Here is a 19658-nt window from a genome sequence, read left to right on the forward strand (position 1 = left end):
CTTCTCAACAGAAAGTTAAATGATAGTATGATGCAATGTGGAAATACTATTTGCCTTAAAAACATGGAGTTTAATTAACTATATGGGTGACATTTACTTTAAAGTGATTAATATGAATGAGTCGTTTGCTGAAATGTGTGTTTTTGATCGAATGAATGCCTGTGTGCAGAGCGGGGCCCTGCCCCTTCCCCGATCGGAGGACCTGGTGTGGGTACCGGGGAGCACGGCGGTCTTCCAGCTCAACTTGATTGCACCCCACTCTTAGTGAGCACCCCGCTCTAGGGAAGGGCAAGAGTGGGCCAGTCGATAAGCCAAGACTCAGGGTCACCGTGTTCATGAGAACCATCGTCATCATTTTGTTTTGTTAAGTGGATATGTTTGAATGCACCACAACAGAAGACTGCCCAGCAGACAGGCTCCCAGGCTTGCGTCCCATCACAAAACCTGGTCCTTTCCACTCGCAGCCAGAGGGTGATTAACTGATACTCTTCTCAAGAGATTGTCCCCTTTCTCCTGTGAGAAGGCTCTCTCTGGCCGGAGCTTCCGCTGTGCCCCCTGGCACCACGAGGGCCTGTCACTCCCGGCTCCTGCCTCCTCTGCCCACTCCACTGCCTGGATGCCATTCCAGGTACCTGGACGCCAGAACTGATAGTTTCGTGGGCCCCGTGTCCATACAGATTGGTAGGCAGCTGGTGTCAGGCCTGTGCGTTTCCAAAACCCTCAGCCTCACGTTGCAGCCCCCTGCCAGTCTTCCCGCCATGCCCTCTGCACTGTGCCACATGGCCCTGCCAGCCCTCCCACTTCACTGGAAGGAGGCGTCACGTCTGCTCTGCCTGTGTTTGGACCACCCGTTTGCCTCTTAGTTTAATGAATCTGGTTCCCACCTCTCCACGGGCCTCCTGCCGTTCCGAATGCCCTCGGCAGGGTCTGCGCATAGCTGATGGCCTTGCTGGGGGCCTCATTCCCCCTGGACAGTCTGTGCCGACTTCACTGAATCACCATGTGCCCCGCGTCTCCTACTTTTCCACCTGACTTTTATCAGAAACTTTCCAGGCTATTTGTGCTCTGCTTCCTGCCCAGATTCTTTCTCCTCATCAGTCTCTCCCCTTTGTCGGTCTCATGGCACCAGGTGGCGTTGCCCTGCGGAGGCCCCTGGGCCGTGGCTTTGGTCGCGCACCCACGCTTCATTGTCCTCCCCCCGGGCCTTCCCGGCACGGCAGCCCTTGGTGCCCCACACAGCTGGCGGCTCCTTCCGTCCTCTTTGCTCTCCGACAGCCTGACGCCCTGCCTTTGCTGGGCCGTGCTGCCCATCAGGGTGCCCACCTCACAGGTCCCGTGGCCTCCGCTTGCCCTTCTGAAGTTGTCCTCGGGAGGCAAAGCTCAGAAACCTTGTTCAGAAATCTCCCTCGGCTCCTTTGCTGCAGGAGGCGGTTGAGAGCTCTGAAGTGTGCACTCCGGCCCCGGGCGCTGGCCCTGGCCTTCCACCCGCTTTCCTGTGGCCTGGCTGCCTGAGCCTGTCCTGGTGCACATCGCTCACTCAGCCGGAGTCCCTGTCCCACCTCCGCAGACTGAACTCCACTTGTTCTCCAAAGCCCGCTCAATAACCTCCTCCTTCCCGCCGTCTCGGGATCCCAGAGCACGTCATGTCACGTGCGCCCAGTGATTTCTGGGTCCCCCCAGACCTCAGCTCTGTACCAGCAGGATGACGCAGGGGTCTGCAGTGTGGTCCTGGCAGAGGGCTGCTGAGCTTAAATGCTGATGGGTGACTGATAGAAGAGCCCCCAGAGGAGAGCGACAGGCCAAGGAATGTAGCTCCAAGGGCTCGGGCACGGGCACGGCCCAGCAGGAAGGAGAGCGGACCCTCTCGCTGGGCAAGTTCGATCACAAACTGGGCGAGCCCTTGCGGGAAGGCAGATCTGGGCAACTGGAAGACACGCGGATACATGTCGATCGATCGATAGATACCAGGTTTGGACGGCAGGAGCTCTGCTACTGGGGAACAAGATCTTAGAAAACAGCCAGTGACTACGTACCTATCGGTAATTTCTGTGTAGATTTTATGGCTTTTATTCATGTAAATTTTCAAGGGCCCTTGACTGTACTTGGCGGCATCCTGCAGGTGACTTTATATTTGAAAGCGATTTCGTGGCTTAACATCTAAAGTTCAGCCCAAGTGTATGTTTTGGTTAGTTCAGCTCATTCTTTTTCCCCTCAGTGTTGTGGAGGAGATTGCCAATGGAGAGTTGGCGGTTTTCTGTGAGTAATCAGCTGACACTAACAACAATCTCTTTGTCTCTACAGAGGTTGCAGAACTTGAAGCTAACTTACCCTGTAAGTATAGCGTTCCCAATCTCGCATTAAGTGCTGTGAAATAACTGCATGGAGAAGCTTGTGTGCTGTGGTAATAACCTTGTGTAGCAAAAAGCCTGTAACTTCATGTATGTGAGGAAGAGTTTTAATTTTGTGCAGACAGCTAGCAACTCTTCCAAGGCTCTGATAAAAATGAGGTAGTTACTATCTTTCGGAACGTGCCCCACTGGGCGTCCCTGCTTCCCGTCCTCGGAGCAGAGGTGCGTTTGGTTAGTTTCTTATCTTCTCTCTCCCACAGCATTCAGCCCCACGTCCTCTTCCAGTGAAAAGGTACATAAGTCAGTGGTGGACAGCCCTATTTTTGCTAGTCACACACCTTTTGGTCCAGAAAGTGCTCATGCCATTTATATTTGGGCATGAGGTGGGACGACCGTTCTGCCCTGTGTCGCCAGGTCTTCTCACTGTGCTTGGGCCTCCCGGCTCAGACACACACAGACCGTGTGCAGGCTGGCTGACCAGGCAGTTACGTTGTGATATGTGGCAAAGTTTCCTATCCTTTTGTCCTATCATTAACCCCTTCCATCAGTCTGAAAGGCCATCAGAGTCTGAAAGCTTTGGCCATTTTCGTATTTTTTGGAATTAGAACTTTTTCTCCTGATACTTGGATAAAACATTGTTCTGAGGCTGAGGGTGTTTGTCGACATGGGTGCTGTATGTTGTACGTGGGTCTCCTCATCTGGGTGAAGGCTGCAGAGAGCCCGATGTGGGGGCCTATTCCAACTTCCACCTAACGCTGGAAAGATACTTGTGGGGCACGACCCTTAAGTAGTTGTGAAATGAGCTTCTAAGGGTAAGTACACATTGCTTCTCAAAAAATTACTTTTAATATAGTATTTGTGGTGTACTGGGTTGTGATATAAAATGTGTCTTATTGTGGGGCTCTGTCAAAACAGCTTAAAAGCCACTGTACTGCTTGACTTCAAAGTTCCCTTCTAGTCAGTACTAGAAGGAAGTGTCTTGGGATTCTAGTAAAAGGTTATCTTTCTACCTGGTGAAGTATTTACAAATTATTTGGTTTAAAATGTTCCAGGGAAACGAACAAATAACCATGTGTTTGAACAGGCTAGACAAAGCAAGATTGGCAAAATAGCGAAGCTGGGTAATGAATACATTATACTATTCTTTCTTTTTTTCCATATTCTCTTAATACTATGTGTGTTAGGATATTTTTCTAATTAGAAAGTAAAGTGGTCTTTCTATTTTCTACTCCCACCACATTTAATTGAAGACCACAAAAAACTTCCACTTAAACGTGGTTCATTTTGTCCTCGACTGTGAATCTTACACAGATCGTTGGTTTTCAATCCATAAAGTGTAGCTTCGGCTTTATCTAAAAATTTGGTTTAAAAACAATACAACTTTATAATTGGCTCTCAAACCATGATTTTAACTAAATACCTTAGGTGTGAAGAAGGCATGACCCGTCTTCCAAGCCTTACAGCTAAGGTGTCAGATTGAAGAGACCACATGTTACATGCCTCTTCTCTTTTTCTGCCTACCCTCTCCCCCAGTCACAGTGTGGGGGGTCTGAAGCCGTTTATACAAGTAAGCCAGGCTTTCCACAAGCATGCAACTCATTATCCGAAAGAGGAAACAAGAAGCCTCCAAAGAATAAATTATTATCTGTTTAATCATCTTTCTAAAATACTTAGGCAAGTGAAATAACTTGCCACGTAGCAGTGCTGTTTAGTCAGTCAGAGCTAGTTTGGGGCTCCATACTGTGGGTTTATAGAGATTTCTCTGTTTGCAAAAAAATTGTTTTAAAAATCTATCTTTCAGATAGATGGAAATATTATGTGAGTCTTAGCCCATGCCTACTGATAGAGGAAGCGCTTAACTCTGCAGCTTTAACAAAGCCTGTGCGTTGAACTAAAACAAAAACCTAATTTTTAACCTTTTGTTGTTGTTGTTAGAACTTCGAGTTTTTTTGACCTTTAAAATTTTGAGTTCTTTTCAGTAGTTTTATTATTTTTTAATCTACCTTGATAATTTCTTTTTTCTTGGTGGGCCAGTCTATGTTAGAGGGATTGATTTCTACATCAGTATCTTTATTAAAACAAAGGTGAATGCTAGAGATGAAGAACAAATGGATGATCTAACTTCAAGCAATCAATGAAACATTCCCAAGCCCTTGTCATGTTTTCGTTACATGTGTTTCAAAAAAGATGGCATTTATCTTTTCAACTTTTAAGATTAGGAAAAACAAAGCCCATTGAAATTGTTCCACACACAGTTCAGATGTGGGATTTTTGGGGGAAGGTCTTGAATGCTTTGACTCCCAGTTTCCTTATTCCTAAAACAAGGAATGTGACAATGTAATCGCTAAGACCCCTTCTTGCTCTTCTAGACTAAGTTATCTTTCACTCTGCAGTGATTTTCTGAATGATCGGTTTAAAAAAGAAAGCCCACTAACAGGTCTGCGCTGTGTTTAGGTGTCACGCTTGGCATGCCCATGAGGTAATGACATGAGGCATGGTACAGGGAAAAGAGGCATGAACCAGTTTTAATGTGGGAGCTAAACGTCCTTCTGTTAATAACCTGTATGATCTCGGGCTGGTCCCTGAACCTCTGTGGAGCTTCATGTCATCTTTCATGACTGGGGACTTTGGACCTAGATGGTCTCTAAGGCCATTTCCAAGTCTAATTTTTAATCCTATTTTTGATGAAAATTCATACTATTGTAAAACTAGGCAAATATTTTCAGTGGGATTGAAATAACGTCAGTAAGTGACAATTTCTGAATATGTTCTCCCCAGATTCCTTGGGGATTTGCCATTCTGTGCTATTTGTTTGAAGGAGACAGATGTAGGCTGTGGCCACCCTGCCGTGTCTGTACCACCAGTTCTTCTCCCGTGGAAGCTCCTGCCCAGGTCCACACCCTCTGGCCTGGTGCAGGTGGGCATAGAGCGTTGCCATTGAGTCAGCAGAGCACCCTTTCACCAACGAAGCAGGCTGAGTTACCAGTTGGGTTGTGAAGACATTTTTTAAAGATGCCACGGAAAACACTGGGTGTGAACTAACTTGGCAGATACATTTCTTTTTAACTTCCATTTGCTGTGCAAGTAACTGTGGTGCTAGGCAAACAGACCAGAGGCTTGGCCTGGGTTCTTGTTCTGGTCGTTCCGTGTTTAGCCAGCCTCACCCACATCGGTTAATTCCCCTGAAGTGTTTGGTTTTTTCTTTTTAAAATAAAGTAGCATAATTCTTGAAATTAATGAAACCATCTCTATCATTAGTGACCATTTAAAGATTGGAAGAAACCATCTCAATTTGGAATTAACGAGTGAAAGACTACCAGGAGGAAATCACATGGGAAAGCTCATTGGTTTGCAATTTGAGCACTTTGACACAATTATTATCAGGCAGCTAGTGAAGGGGACTCAGCGTGTGTGTGTTGTGAGGTCGGCCTCACCTGAGCTCTGCCCCAGCTCTCACAGCTTCCTGACGTGCTGTTTCTTTTGCAGGTACATGTAAAGTGCATTTTCCTGATCCAAACAAGCTTCATTGCTTTCAGCTAACTGTAACCCCAGGTAATATTCTTAACATACTTTGGTGTTAAAGTGATTTTCAAACGGCGAATTTTAAAGGCTGCCAAACCTATAATCTGTGACCTGGTGTGTCCTTTGAGTGTGCAAGTGATGACCATTCCATGTGAAGACAAGATAGGCGCTTTGCAGTCGAGTAAAGCCAGTGACGTGAATCTGACGCAGGAGTGTACACTCCAGTGACGAGACGGGCTGGCCGCTGCAGCGCATGAGGACAGAGCTGTGGGTGTATGGGGAGCGTGTAAGCTCTTAGGTCTCAACTCGATTCCGCCCCTGCTCCGCATGGCGTGGCGCTGTGACTGTGCTTACATTGTTTCACAACCTCTCCGCCGCAGCCACCCGGCTGCAGAGGGGATGGAGTGGGACCTATCTCACGGGACAGTTATGAGGGTTGCACAGATAGTGTGAGGAAACGCTTCAGCCCAGGGGCTGGTCCATACACACCAGCCGGTTGCCAGCTGTCCTCGTTAGGACTGATAAGTCTCAGCAAGAGGGGGGACTTGGGGGTGTTCTGTTCACAGTGCAGCTCCCGACCGCGCGGTCCAGCAGTGTTGATGCTGGGCCGTGGGTGTGGTGCCATGGGCAGCCGGTGTTGTCGGGCAGGAAGAAAGGAGGACAAAGAGACTTAACTAGAAGGGAAGGGAGTGTGTGGAGGAAGTGGGGGTGCTGTTTTATTTGGGGAATGCGGAGGGGGTGAGGAACAGACTCAGGAGTCACTCGCTAACTTAAAAGTGAAAGAACGCAGGAGCGGCCAGTTAGCTCAGTTGGTTAGAGCGTGGTGCTGGTAACACCAAGGTTGCCGGTTCCATCTCTGCATGGACCACTGTGAGCTGTGCCCTCATTACCAACAACAGCAAAAAAGTGAAAGAAGGCAGAATTTCATAGGTGAGAACGAGCTCACAAATAGCCCTGGGTTGTCTCCTGCAGATAGGTGTTCTCCTGTGGAAGACATTTGCTAATAGCAGGAGAAATCCCGTTTCAAAACATGCTTGAAAAGTTTTACAAATCCACTGAATGAGGGTGGAGATTCTACTGTTTCCCCGAAAATAAGACCTTGCTGGGCAGTCAGCTCTAATGCATGTTACTATAAGACCAGGTATAATAGAATACGATATGATATGATAAAATATGTAATACCGGGTCTTACATTAATTTTTGCTCCAGAAGACTCATTAGAGCTGATTGTCCAGCTAGGTCTTATATTCGGGGAAACACGGTACCAACAGCTCTGGAATGTGTGCGTACATTCAGTCTGGTAGCATTTCTGCTAAGATGACTGAGCACTGGGGTAGTTAGAAATGGGTATTCCACTCGCCTGACACCCAGAGATAACCAGAGCTAGGACTTTGAACCGAAATGACGAAAGTGGTAACCATTCTTCGGCGCCTTCAGAAAACCCACTGCTGGTTCTGCTGTTTTTAAGCCAGGGGTATTGAGGACACTTTATTTCTTGGTGACTCAAGGTCACTGTGATGGCCGTCATTTACTGCTAAACAGTGCAGGGTATTTTCAGAAATTACTGCGTTTACCACCAGACCGTCCTGGACTTATGTGTTTATAGTAAACATCTCTGCCCCTGCCTTTTTCTAGGGCCTTCCAGTGGCTCTGCGCTTGCCCAGCTCAGGCTCCGTGGGCCTCTCGCACTAGCTTGACTTTGCCAGCTTGTTAGTATCTCCCATGAGCGAGCTCGCATGGAGTCCAACCTCTGGATGAGTGTTTCCCTTCTTTTTTAACTGCGTTTTTTGTTTTTGTTTTTTTAACAAGTTCCAAGGATGTTGGATATGACAGCATCTTTGTTGTCCTTTTTATTGTTCCTGAAATTGGAGCACAGTTGTTCGTTACAGTTTTGGTATTCACTGTTAGATCTGAGCAGAGGAACTTGTGTTTTGGTGCCTGTAACTGCCGAGTGCCTGGCGTTGATATTTGTTCCAATGGGACCTGCCGATCGTACGGGCTATGTACTGAGCATGCGCTCACACACTGCCTGCCGGGTCCTGGGTCTCGGTGACTCAGGGCTGTGTACCGAGCATGCACTCACATACTGTGCCTGCCCCGTCTTGGATATCAGTGACTCACGGGCCTGCTGTGGCTCCTGCCCTTTGCTGTTCAGAGAAGCATGGCAGCCACCTGCCAACCCTGGAACTTGCCTAATATCACGGTTTTTCAAAAACTTTCTGGAGTCATGCTCCTCTTAGTATTGGGGAAAAAAAAAATTAGAGCTACACCTGGAAGTAGAGTTTTAACAAGGTGTGAAGCCGGTGGTTTGAAGCCAGCTCATTTGCTGCAGCCAGTGTCCTGTGGCTGAGTCTGAAAACACAGGGAAATGAGGCCTCGATAGTGGGCGGTCAAGTGAGTTACCTCTGCCTCTGCGGCTCAGAGGCCTTTATCTGGCTTCTGGCAGCACAGGTCCTGTTCACACTTGGTAACATTTTCATACTTTTGTTTGTGTTTGGAAAGTCCCTCATGCTTAAGGATAAACATACTCTTCAGAGAAAAGATGGAACTGCAATTTGGTGCAAGAGGGGGGAAAAAAGTAGTGAATTTAGGAGGAAAAAAAGTCTTCACATCAACTCACCAAACAGGAAAAAAGTACTAGTAAGTGAAATGAAACAAAACAAAGCAAAACTTAGAGACTGGCTGAAATGTCCCCTGGAACCTTCTGTGAGGCCAGCGGGACCGCCTGAAAAACAGAGCCAGATCATAGCTGCCCGGTGGCCGGTGGAGGTCCCGTCAGCCTGACCAGTGTGACCTGGTGGCTTTTAGGCAGGGGGGACCATGGACTCACGTAACCATTATTATTTTTTTAAATTTTCCTTTATAAGGACATTTTACTGAGGTCTAAAATTATAGACAATACGGTGTACTCATTTGAACTGTACAACTTACTGAGTTTTCAAAAATGTAGGCACCTGTGTAACCACAAGCCCTGTAAAATATTCCCAGCACCCCCAGAGTTCCCTTTGCTTCTCAGCAGTCAGTTCTTCGCTCCCTGTGACCCACCCCAGAGTCCTTTCTGATTTCTAGTTCCATAAATCAGTTTTGTCAGTTCTTAAATTTCATATAAATAGAACCTTACATACTCTTCTATCTTATGTAACAGAATCTTCTACACTCTTTGTCTCTGGCTTCTTTCACATAACATGTTATCAAATTCATATGTGTTGTGTGTGTCAGTAGTTCCTTTTTGTTTGTTGTGTGAATAGGCCATAATTGGTCATTTTCCTACTGACACATTTGAATTCTTTGCAGCTTCACAAATAAGATCTCTGTTAGCATTCTCATACCATCCTTTGTATACTCCTAATTTTTCATTTCTCTTTAATGAAATTTCTGAGTTATGGGAAAGATACGTGTTTAACTTTTTAAGAAGCTTTCTAAAGTGGTTGTACCACACACCAGTTAGCAATGGATGAGAATTTCCAATTGCTCTACATACTTATCTTTATTTGGGTGTGAAATAGTATCTCGTTGTTACAATTTGCATTTCCCCAGTGCTGGGATTTTGATTGAGACCATTGACACAATGTATCAGTTTGGCAAGAAATGACAACAATATTGAGTCTTCCAATCCATAAGGATGGTAAATGTCTATTTATTTAGATGTTCGGCTCACTTTTTTAGGAAAATGTCCCCTGCTCCTTCCGAGAACTCTGTTGATATGATGCCTTGCTTGCCATCCTACAGAGGAGGTGACTTGTCGTCTGATTCATACTGTTCTTACGCTGACTTCTACCTTCTGCCTCACTCATGACTCAGAGGCAGTTTTTCATGGCACGCCCAGGCTTCCTGGAGTGCGTATGAAATTAAATGTCTGACTTCTTGTTTTAAAAGCCTTTCATCGCCATGGTTAAAAAAATATTCTGATGATCACCTCCATACACACATGTACGTAATATGTATACGAGATCCAAAAATAATGTGCGGTTTAAAGGCGAAGCTTTTGGGTGTCGTAAAAATTGCCAGCACTCCTTGGGTTTCCTGTAATGCCTGCTAGTGCATATGTGGCATCGGCTTTTTCTTTATGTTTCCAGAAATCCTGTTTATTGAGACATAATTTATAGACAGTAAATTCAGTGCTGTTCGTAGGTGTCAGTGCTCTGCATTGTGACAGTCTGTGTGACCACCAGCACAGTGAGATCCAGAATGTGTCATCCCTCGTCCGCTTGGTGGTCAGGCCCCCCTCCCCGCCCCTGGCAGTCACTGATCTTATTTCTGTCCTTGTCATCCACCTCTTCCAGAGTGTCATATGAATGGATCAAAACTGTGTAGCACATCATGTCTGGCTTCTTTCACTTAGCACAGTACTTTCGAGATCCATCTATGTTGTTGCACGTGTTACTACCGTGTTTCCCCGAAAATAAGACCTAGCTGGACAATCAGCTCTAATATGTCTTTTGGAACAAAAATTAATGTAAGATCCGGTCTTATTTTACTATAAGACCGGGTCTATATAATATAATATAATAAATATAATATAATAATGTAATATAGTATAATACCGGTCTTATATTAATTTTTGCTCCAAAAGACGCATTAGAGCAGATTGTGCGGCTAGGTCTTATTTTTGGGGAAACAGGGTAGTTCCATTGGTCATCGCAGACTTTCGGGGTGGGGGAGAGGACATGAGCCAAGGTATACACGTAAGTGTGTGTGTGGGGGGGTTCTTGAAGCTGAAAAATGAAGGAAATGGAAAATGAAGTTTTCCCTGGAGCCTCCAGAAAGGAATGCAGCCCTACCAACTCTGATTTTAACCCAGTGAGATCCACTGTAGTGGCAGATAGTAATTTATATTGTTTAAGCCACTGAGCTTGTGGTAATTTATTGCAGCAACAGTACGTAACTCATACCAATAGATGTGCTTTTTGTGTCTTAAGAAATCTTTGTCTAAGAAATACAAAGATTTCCTCTTATTTTTTTTTTAAGTTTTATAACTTTAGATTTTACAGTTAGGTCTGTGATCCATTTTGAGTTAATTTTTGCATGTGGTGCAAGATAAGGGTCTGGTCCGCCCCTCCTCCCCCAGCGTGAATGGGGAAGTGTTGTTCCCTTCTGTTTCCTGGAAGAGTTTGTGTAGAATTACTATTCTTTATTAAATGCTAGAATTCACCAGTGAAGCTACCTAGGTCTGGAATTTTGTCGTTTTGTTTTGTTTTTGTGGTAAGATTTTTAAGTATGAATCCACAATTTCATTAAGTAGATAAAGGGCTATTTTGGTTATTTATTCTTGAGTGAGCTTTAGTAATCTCTGTCTTTCAAGGGATTTGTTCATGTCATCCATACTTTCAAATTTATTGGTGAAAGGTTGCTTTTAATAACTTACCCTTTTAAGTTCTGTAGTTTGTTGATATCCACTCTTTAATTCCTGATACTGAAAAGTTAGGTTTGCTTTTTTTCTTGATCAGTCTTGCTATAGGATTATCAATTTTATTGATCTGCCTTCTCGCTTGTCCCATCTCCCACTTAAAATTCCAACCCCTCCCACCTCCTATTCCCTTAGCTCTTTTCACCTTCTATTATATAATATTTTTTGTTTACCGCTCATATCTTTATTTCCTTCGTACTGCTTGTTTTCAGTTTTTTTTGCTCTTTTTCTAGTTCTTAAGGTGGAAGGTTAGACAGATAATAGTGTATTTGTTTTCCCCGCCCCAGACTTGATTGTATAGTTCTCATTTACTTTACATATACTATAACCCAGAGTGTTAGGCAGCTCCGTTGTCTTCAATCTAGTTGTGGAGGGCGCAGCTCACTGGCCCATGTGGGAATCGAACCGGCAACCCTGCTGTTCAGAGCTCCTGCTCTAACCAACTGAGCCATCCGGCCGCCCCTGTCTTTGCTTTAAACAATCTATTTTCTTTATAAATTTTTCAATGTACTATTTATGACCTTTATTCCCTTTTGTAGATCTGAGTTTCCATCTGTTATTTTCCTTCAGCTTGATCTTTGGAGTTTTATTTTGTTATTTTTGGTATTGCAGATTTGCTGATGATGAATTCTATCAGTTTTGCTGAATATTGAATTCTTAAGTTGATAATTTCAGCATTTTAAGGATATCATTCTTTTGCCTTCTGACTTTTTCTTCTGCATTTTTTTCTTCTAAGAAGTTGTGGCAATTCTTTGTTCCACTTTTATACAATGTGCATTTTATTCTCTGGCTGCTGGTAAGATTGTGTGTCTCTATCACAGTTTTCAAGAGTTTAATTATGTGCTTTGATGCGGTTTTCTGTCTGTTTATTTCACTTGGGTTTTATTGAGCTTTTTGGATCTGTGAGTTATAATTTTTATCGAATTTATAAATAACTTGGCCAACATTTATTTTAAATATTTTTTCTGTAACTCCTTTCTGGGACTCCGATTCATATATTAATATCTCTTGTGTGTTACCTCTACATATAAATTATACTTCCACTAGGTCCAAGGTTTTGTTCACGTTTCGTTTGATGCTTCATTGTGGATAATCTCTATTATTCGGCGTCTAATTTACTGAGCAGCTCATTCAGTGATGTTTTCATTTTAGATACTATGTTTTTTAGCTGTTGTTGTTTGCCTCATTTTTTATCTTTTCCATTTCTTTCCGCGTTATGCCCATGGTTTTCTCTACATCTCAGCGCCGCTTCATAGCAGCCAACCTGCTGTTTGTCTGCAGCCCCACGGTGGCTTCCTGACCCCATGTCACAGCCGAGCACCTGCCTGCAGGCTCCTCACCACCCCGCCCGCCAGTCCCACACCTGCCTGAGCTGGCCCCTGCTCTGGTCCCATGTCGTCCCCCGGCCGCACTGTCTCCCCCCGCCCTTGTCTGCTCCTGCCCTGGCCACCCGGCTCTGCCACCTGCTAGCTAGCTGTGGGGTACAGTCAGTACGTGATCCTCGTGCCTCGGTTTCTCCTTTGGAGCGTGATGTCATGCTGTCCCACCGAGCAGTGTTGGACTGGGTGACTGTGTGTGGCCTCAGGTGACCACATATCCTTATTCTCAGATCTTACCTAATGCTGGCCCCCCCAAGCTATCCCTGAATAAGTCAACCCACACCCGCTTTCCCTCCTGTGAACCAACTTTATGAGTGATGGGTGTCACAGTGTCACCCCAGTGTGTCCTCATTATCAATCAGTGTTGGAGTAGGCAAACGACCTGTGAGCCAGGCCTGTGCAGCCCTCAACCAAGGAAAGGTTGTACATTTTTGAAGGGCTGTTAACAAACAAAACAGTATGAGACAGAGACTTGTGGCCCAGAGACTTACTGCCTGGCCCCTTACAGAGAAAGTGTGCCGACCGACCCCTGAACACACTGGCCGGACGGACAGTGCTTTTCTGACGGAAGTTTAAAATTTACATGCAGTGTCATTTCCAGTGTGCTGTAAAGACTGACATTTAAAGATAAAAGTATCATATTACTTTTAAATGTTTCTGGTCGATACACCCACCATCCTGCTTTTTTAAAAAACATAAACAAATGCTACTTCAGTGGTTGGGAAATGCCCACTGCTGCTTCCTCTCCCTGCCCAAGGTTTTCATTCCACTCATCCCATAGAATTTTATCCGAATGTGAACATCTCCCTACTTAGGAGGGTTTACTCACCCTGTCGTACTTTTCTGTAACTATGTATAGAATAATTATTTTAAAAGTTCCTCAACTGTAAGACTCCTAGGTATCAAGCACTTTCTTTTCCATGGTTGTTAGTTACTGTTTGTACCAGCTCTGGGCCCCTGGTTTCCCTCCTTCGAGCCAGCTACCGTCCTGTCCCATCTTCCCAGCCCACTAAGGGGACCTCAAGGCTCCTGTCCTTGGGTCGCCACAGTCAGGTCCCCAGGGACCTGACCCGCTCATGAAATCTAAACACATCTGTACACAGAGCAGCTCCCAAACGCCTCTCATCCAGCCGACCCCTCCCCATATTCCAGAATGATCTGTCAACTGCTGGTCACTGCCTCCACTTGCATGTTGATGTGAAATCTCAGAGTCACGTGTCTGATGTTGAACTTCACGTGCCCTCAGTTGTGCCTTCTGGTGGCAACACTGCCCTTCCCACCAAAGGGTCAAAGATCCTTTGGTTCCTTTGTTCCCCAACCCGTGCTGAACCTGCCAGCAAATCTCGTGTTGCTCCCACCAAAGTATTTCCCCTTCAGCTGCTCCCACCATGATTCTGACCAGCACGGTCTCTCACTTGGCTCCCCAGGGGTTCCAGCCTGTGACCTTTTTATCTGTGTTCACCCCTCTCCTGGCTTTTTATTCACTCAGTGGCCGCAAGGCCGAGCCGGTTACCTCTTTGGCCTCAGCTCAGATTCCCTGTCTGGCTTTCTGGCTTCTGCAGTGTTCGCTGGACATACCCGTCCCCTTGGCGGCCTCAGCCAGCTTCCCCTCTCCGGAGTGTTCATTGCTCTGGTATCTTTTTCAAGCCTCTTCCCCGCTCCTGCTCCCTTCTATTATATATTTATTCTGTCTCCTTCCACTGGAGCGGAGGCTTCATAGGGGCAGGAAGGTGCCTTGCTGCTGTGTTACCAGTGCCGGGAGCAATGCCTGGCAGTGGTGGGCGCTCACCAAGAATTGCTTGGGTGAATAATAACTATACCATGTGTCGCAAGCTTCCATGGTTATTAACCATAAGAGCATTTCATCTCAAATGTATCAGCGTGTTTCCCTGATTTAGTTAATACATTCGTGAAAGAATATTGTTTTATGCTAGAAGGAAGGGCTCAGTGTCACTTTTCTGCTTTCATTTTGTCCATAGATGTAGACACTGAGAACAGCTTCTCCATATAGATGAGCAGATGGCCATGGAGGGCGTTTTGTTGTAGCTTTGTCATCTGTCCTGGGACTTCCAAGGTCAGAGGGGCCAAAAGTGATGCAAAGGACCATATTTTCCGTGTATAATGTGCACTTTTTGGCCTAAATTTGTGAGGGAAAAATGAGGATGTGCATTGCACGTAGGTAGTACGAATTCCGTGTCTATATAAGTGTTTACAATTCTTTTGTTTGTGCTCATGAGTTAAAAGTGTAACTCTAGAAATCAATAGCGATATCCGTATGCAGAATAATACCCTGGAATACGATCATCGGGTTTGTTGAGCTTACGATGAACTTGCAACGACGAAGAGTTCTTGGCCTTCTGTGACGTGTAAATATTTGTTACCGATGCATACAATTTTTCATGTCTTCTGTCTCTTCTTGTGTTTTGTAATTATTTGTTACACAAAGTTTCTTTTACCATTATGTGTTAAGAAATAAATGCTAGAATTCTTTTATAATACAAAAAACAAGTACCTAGATGTGAACAAAAAAATTTGAATTAAAATGAAAGATTTTTTTCCCTGAAAGTTTGGGCCAGAAACGTGGGTGTGCATTATACACTGCCAAATAACGGTATTTTCACGATCTTTGAGATCTTTCGGCTGACTGTGAGATGAGGGCCCTTCTTCCACTGTGTTGAGAGCAGAGAATGGGAAGGCACCTAACTTGGAAAGGGCTCTGTCACCCAGTCATTAGCGTTCCTTCGTGACAGTTTCTGAGGCGTGCACAAAATCACTTTCCCAAGACCTGATTGATCGTACATGTCACTCTTCATTTGGAAACATTGCATTTTACCTGAAATACTCAGAGCCGAGAAAACTGTGAAATTATTAATTTCATCATAGCCTTACCAATATATGTTCAAAACTTACCACATGCTTTATTTTTCCTCAAAAACTTAAAGCTGCAGATTTAGCTCATTGAGTCTGTCAGAAATATCTGCCATATACACTAATAGGCAGAACAGTTCTAACTGCCAAACCAGTCAGCAGTCAGTCTCTTCCTCTCTGCCCTCTCCCCTCCCCTCCTTTCTTCTTTCCTTCTCTTCCCTCCCCTCCCTTCCCCTCCCCGCCCTTCCTTTCCCCTTTCCTCTCTTCTTCTCCCCTCCCCTCCCCTCCATTCCTCTCCCCTTTCCTCTCTTCCTCTCTCCTCTCCACCCTCCCTTCCCCCCTCCCTCCCCTCTCCTTTCTTGTCTCCCTCCCTCTCACCCTCACCAAGTCTTACTTCCCTTTTCATTTCTGGTCTCCCGGTGAGATCCATCTCACTTCCGAGTTCAGTTCCCAGTGCATAGGTGAGGCCTGGAGCTGGTCACCTGGGTGGAAGAAGGCGCCGTTTCTGTTGCTTGTTGGCGCCTCTGCTTCTCACGGGGGTGGGTGACGGGTTCTTTTATGGTCATTTGGGGATGGCAGTTACTACATGAGATGTTGCTCACGCTGCCCTGAGACTCCATAGTGTATCTGAATGCGAGGCCTGCGACCTGAGCCTGGATACTGTGGTTATAATGGAATCCATGCTTTGCCCTGAACAGAAAAGTGGATGTGAGATGGGGGAGAGCACAGCCCTACCGAAATGCCTCGTTCACGAGGCTTCCCTGGGACCAGAGCATCACTCGGTCCTTTTGGCCTCTAGGATTTGTTTCCACCTCAGGCAGCACCACAGTAAGAAGCCGGATGAAAAGGAGGCCTTTTACAAGAGGAGGTGGCAAAGGACCGCTGGTGTGACTCCTTGACCTCAGGAGCTCCGGGGGGCAGGTGCAGTTTAGGGTAGAGCACACGTGGACACTGGCCCTCTAGCAGTGGGTTCTCGAAGGCTCTTGATGCCCACGACACCCATAACCTGGCTGGAGACACTGGTGTGCAGTTCCTCTCCTTGTCACCCTATCGGTGGGGACAGACTGGTCCACTGAGGGCTGAATGCCAGGGGCTTCCCCACTGCGTTTCATTGTGGTGCAGGAACACCTAGTTGACTGAGAAGCAGGGTGTTTTCAGCCACAGCAGCCATGGAGAGTGACAGCCTGTCGCAGACTGGATATCGTGCCCTGGGCCACAGTGCGTGCGCACCGGGTTACAGACGCTCTAATGAGCCCTCTGCCCGCCGGCTCCAGAGCTGGCAGGCCTTTCTACACCCCCGCGCGCCCCTCAAAGTGCAGGCCTGCGAGCCAAACCTCAGGGTGGCCCAGCGAGAACTCCAACACGGTCCTCCCTGAGAAACAGCCAGAGGTGGTCTTGGGCTCCTCTCACTCGTCGGCTCCCCAACTGCTTTTTCAGTTGGACTGTGGAGTTTCTAGGCAAATTCAGTAGTAAAGAAATATGCTGGAGCAGGTCCAAAGCTGAGTGGCTTAGAAGAGGGAAAAGGAAACACTGGCTCAGAAGCAGATCTCTTCCCAAAAGACACTTGTTCCATGAGAGACAAAAATTAGAGCAGTCTGCTGTTTTCAATGAGTTCAGAGATGATACAATTCTAATAATCAACTGAGAACTAGACTAGGCCAGAGGAATGTGATAAAGTCTAAAGCACATTAGGCCAAATGACAGTTTCTTTGGAACTGGTAGGCAGTGGAGGTGAGCTGTGATCAGTTAGGGGCACAGACAGCTGGAGAAAGGCTGCAGTGTGGCAGGATGGAGGGTCCAGACGAGGCCAGATCTGTGACAACACTTCACAGTGCGCGTGGCTGCAGGAGCCTGGCGGTAGGCTGCCGTGGGTGGTGGTATGGGCCGAGCGGGCACAGAGCCCTGGGGAACAAGGTGTGGCAGTATTCTGCACCGAAGGTGCTCCGTGTCTAAAACGTTCTTTTGTCTGGAGTTAAGGTTTTTCCCCAAAAAAATTTCTTTTCCAAAGACTGGATACAGCCAGTCGCTAATCCAAGTGTATTTATAAGCACTAGAAATAGACATGTAATTGCGGAAAGGATAGGATAATGAAGCAGCTGGGAAACATATACCACCTCACTCTGTATAGTGAATTCTAGATGAATGAATGAGCTGAGGAAATACATGAAATCATAAGATTACTAGGAGAAAATATAGAAATGAAACATTTGTATAATATTGTTGGGGAAAGACCTTTTTAAACATAATACCAAAGATGGAAACCACGGACAGACTGGCTTAAAAATGAAAGCTAGTTGAGCGAAAAAGGCAAACAGAGGCCATTAAATGTTCATTTTATGTAAAAAGCTGAGGGCAGCGGTAAGATGTGGTATTGCTTATTTGCTTGTGCTGATAAATATTGTTGGGGACGTTGAACTTTCATGTAAAAGACAGTGCTGATTTTGTCCCATTGTGCCGGCTTGAGTAATTGAGCTCGTGGGGGACGTTTCCGCGCCGGCAGGTCTGTGCCCGGGCGTCCTCTGCTGGCAGCAGCGCTGGCAGCGGTTCAACTGGGAGGGAGCCAGGCTCACCTGCGGGCGGGGCAGGGACCGGAAGACGCAGAGGCCGGTGCGCAGTCGAGGGGTTTGGGACCGCGCTGTGGGCTCTGCAGACCTGGGCAGGGGCACGGCCGTGCCGCTCCGACCCTGGACCTCCTCCTGCATGCCCGCCGGCCCCGTGCCAGAGGGCCCGCTCTGTTCTGCAGGCTGCACCGAGCTGCCGGCGGTGCACGGCTGTGTCCCCGGGCCCGGAGCAGTGCCTGCTGGACGGTCTGCCTTCGGTAAACCTTTGTTAAAGGACTGGAAGCCACGTGCCAGGCACTAGGGATACAGCAATCGCCGCTAGTCTACCACCCCGTGGAACTGACGTTCTCATGGGGAGACCAGCAGCAAACAGGTGACCAAGCAGTGGGAACAAGGGGTTCCCAGTCATGGTGTGTATTTGAGGGGACACAATGGGTGTTGCAGTGCAGACTGGGTGGGGCCGAGGGGGAGCAGGGCTGCTGAGGGCGTGTTCTGGGGACTGAGGGAGAGAAGGAGCTGGTCTTGGCCTTCCAGAAGGATGCCTGCGCCTTCCCGGGGTCTCACGGACAGCAGGCAGCCAGTGTGGAGCCCCGGCACACCAGGCTAGGGCAGGGTTTGGTGACCTGACGAAGGCACCACACCCTGTCGTGAAGCTCTTAATTCTCTGTATTTGCCATGTCCTAACATAGTGTTTGCTGTTGTTTCCTTTTTTTAAAATTTAAAGGATCTTTTGTTTTGTTTTGTGTTTTCTGATAGATGAGGGTTACTACCAGGGTGGAAAATTTCAGTTTGAAACTGAAGTTCCTGATGCCTACAACATGGTGGTGAGTAGCCTGCCTTTGGGCCCTTGTTCCCTTCGTGTGGCTGGGTGCCCGACATGAGGCCCACACGTTTCGCGCCCCCCCCCCATGTTCTGTCCCCCGTGTCCCTGGGGCCTAGGACTGAGCGTGAAATTGCCGATACTCCTGTGGGAGATGTCACTCAGCAGCGGGATTTAGAGGTTTAGTAGAGTCACTTTGTTGGTAAACGTCTGTGAGGACGTGCTAGGCAGTCTGCGCTGGGCTTCAGCTCTGTCACAGTCGCAGTGGCTGGGCTGCGGCAGGACCTGTACTGTGAGCTGCCCATGGATTCCACGTCACTCTTCCTTGTTAAACTCTGACACTGAAGAAAACAGCATTTTATTTACAACTGTAGTTTTGTTTATGGTATAACACTAGAATTCCAGAAATGTGTAAAATACGTATTTTAGAATTTTAGGAAAAAAATGACGTGTCGTTTTCAACTGTAAGTAATTTATACCCATAGCTACATGGTAATCCCTCACAGACCCTTCTAGGGAGTAATGATACTAGGTACTGTGACATTCTCTTTGCTCTTAAGGACCTTACCGACCATTAGGAAGGTGAGAGAAAATGTAGAAAATTCTCATAAAATGATAAAAGTGGTAGGTAGCAGATAATAGACAGCGATCAGTGATAGGACACTAGTTGACGGGGACTCAGAGTAGAAAAAGAGCCACTTCTGGCAAGTGGTCGGGGCCGTTCAGCTCTAGAGAATCAGCTGGCGTCGTCCT

The 19658-nt window shown here is 46.6% G+C and overlaps 1 protein-coding gene across 4 annotated transcripts in view; it reads left to right on the forward strand.

The window, feature by feature from the left end:
* Positions 1-19658, forward strand: part of UBE2F (ubiquitin conjugating enzyme E2 F (putative)) — a 45901-nt gene that overhangs the window by 10254 nt on the left and 15989 nt on the right. For 3 of the 4 annotated variants that reach the window (XM_081050677.1, XM_081050679.1, XM_081050678.1), the window contains exons 3-5: positions 2302-2331; positions 5835-5900; positions 18842-18909. In XM_081050677.1, coding sequence (XP_080906803.1) covers positions 2302-2331; positions 5835-5900; positions 18842-18909 — 164 coding nt within the window. The remainder of the gene's footprint in view (positions 1-2301; positions 2332-5834; positions 5901-18841; positions 18910-19658) is intronic. The other variant, XM_081050680.1, reaches the window with a different exon arrangement.

The sequence above is a fragment of the Rhinolophus hipposideros genome (assembly GCF_964194185.1).
Source record: "Rhinolophus hipposideros genome assembly, chromosome: 6".
In the NCBI taxonomy this organism is placed as follows: domain Eukaryota; kingdom Metazoa; phylum Chordata; class Mammalia; order Chiroptera; family Rhinolophidae; genus Rhinolophus; species Rhinolophus hipposideros.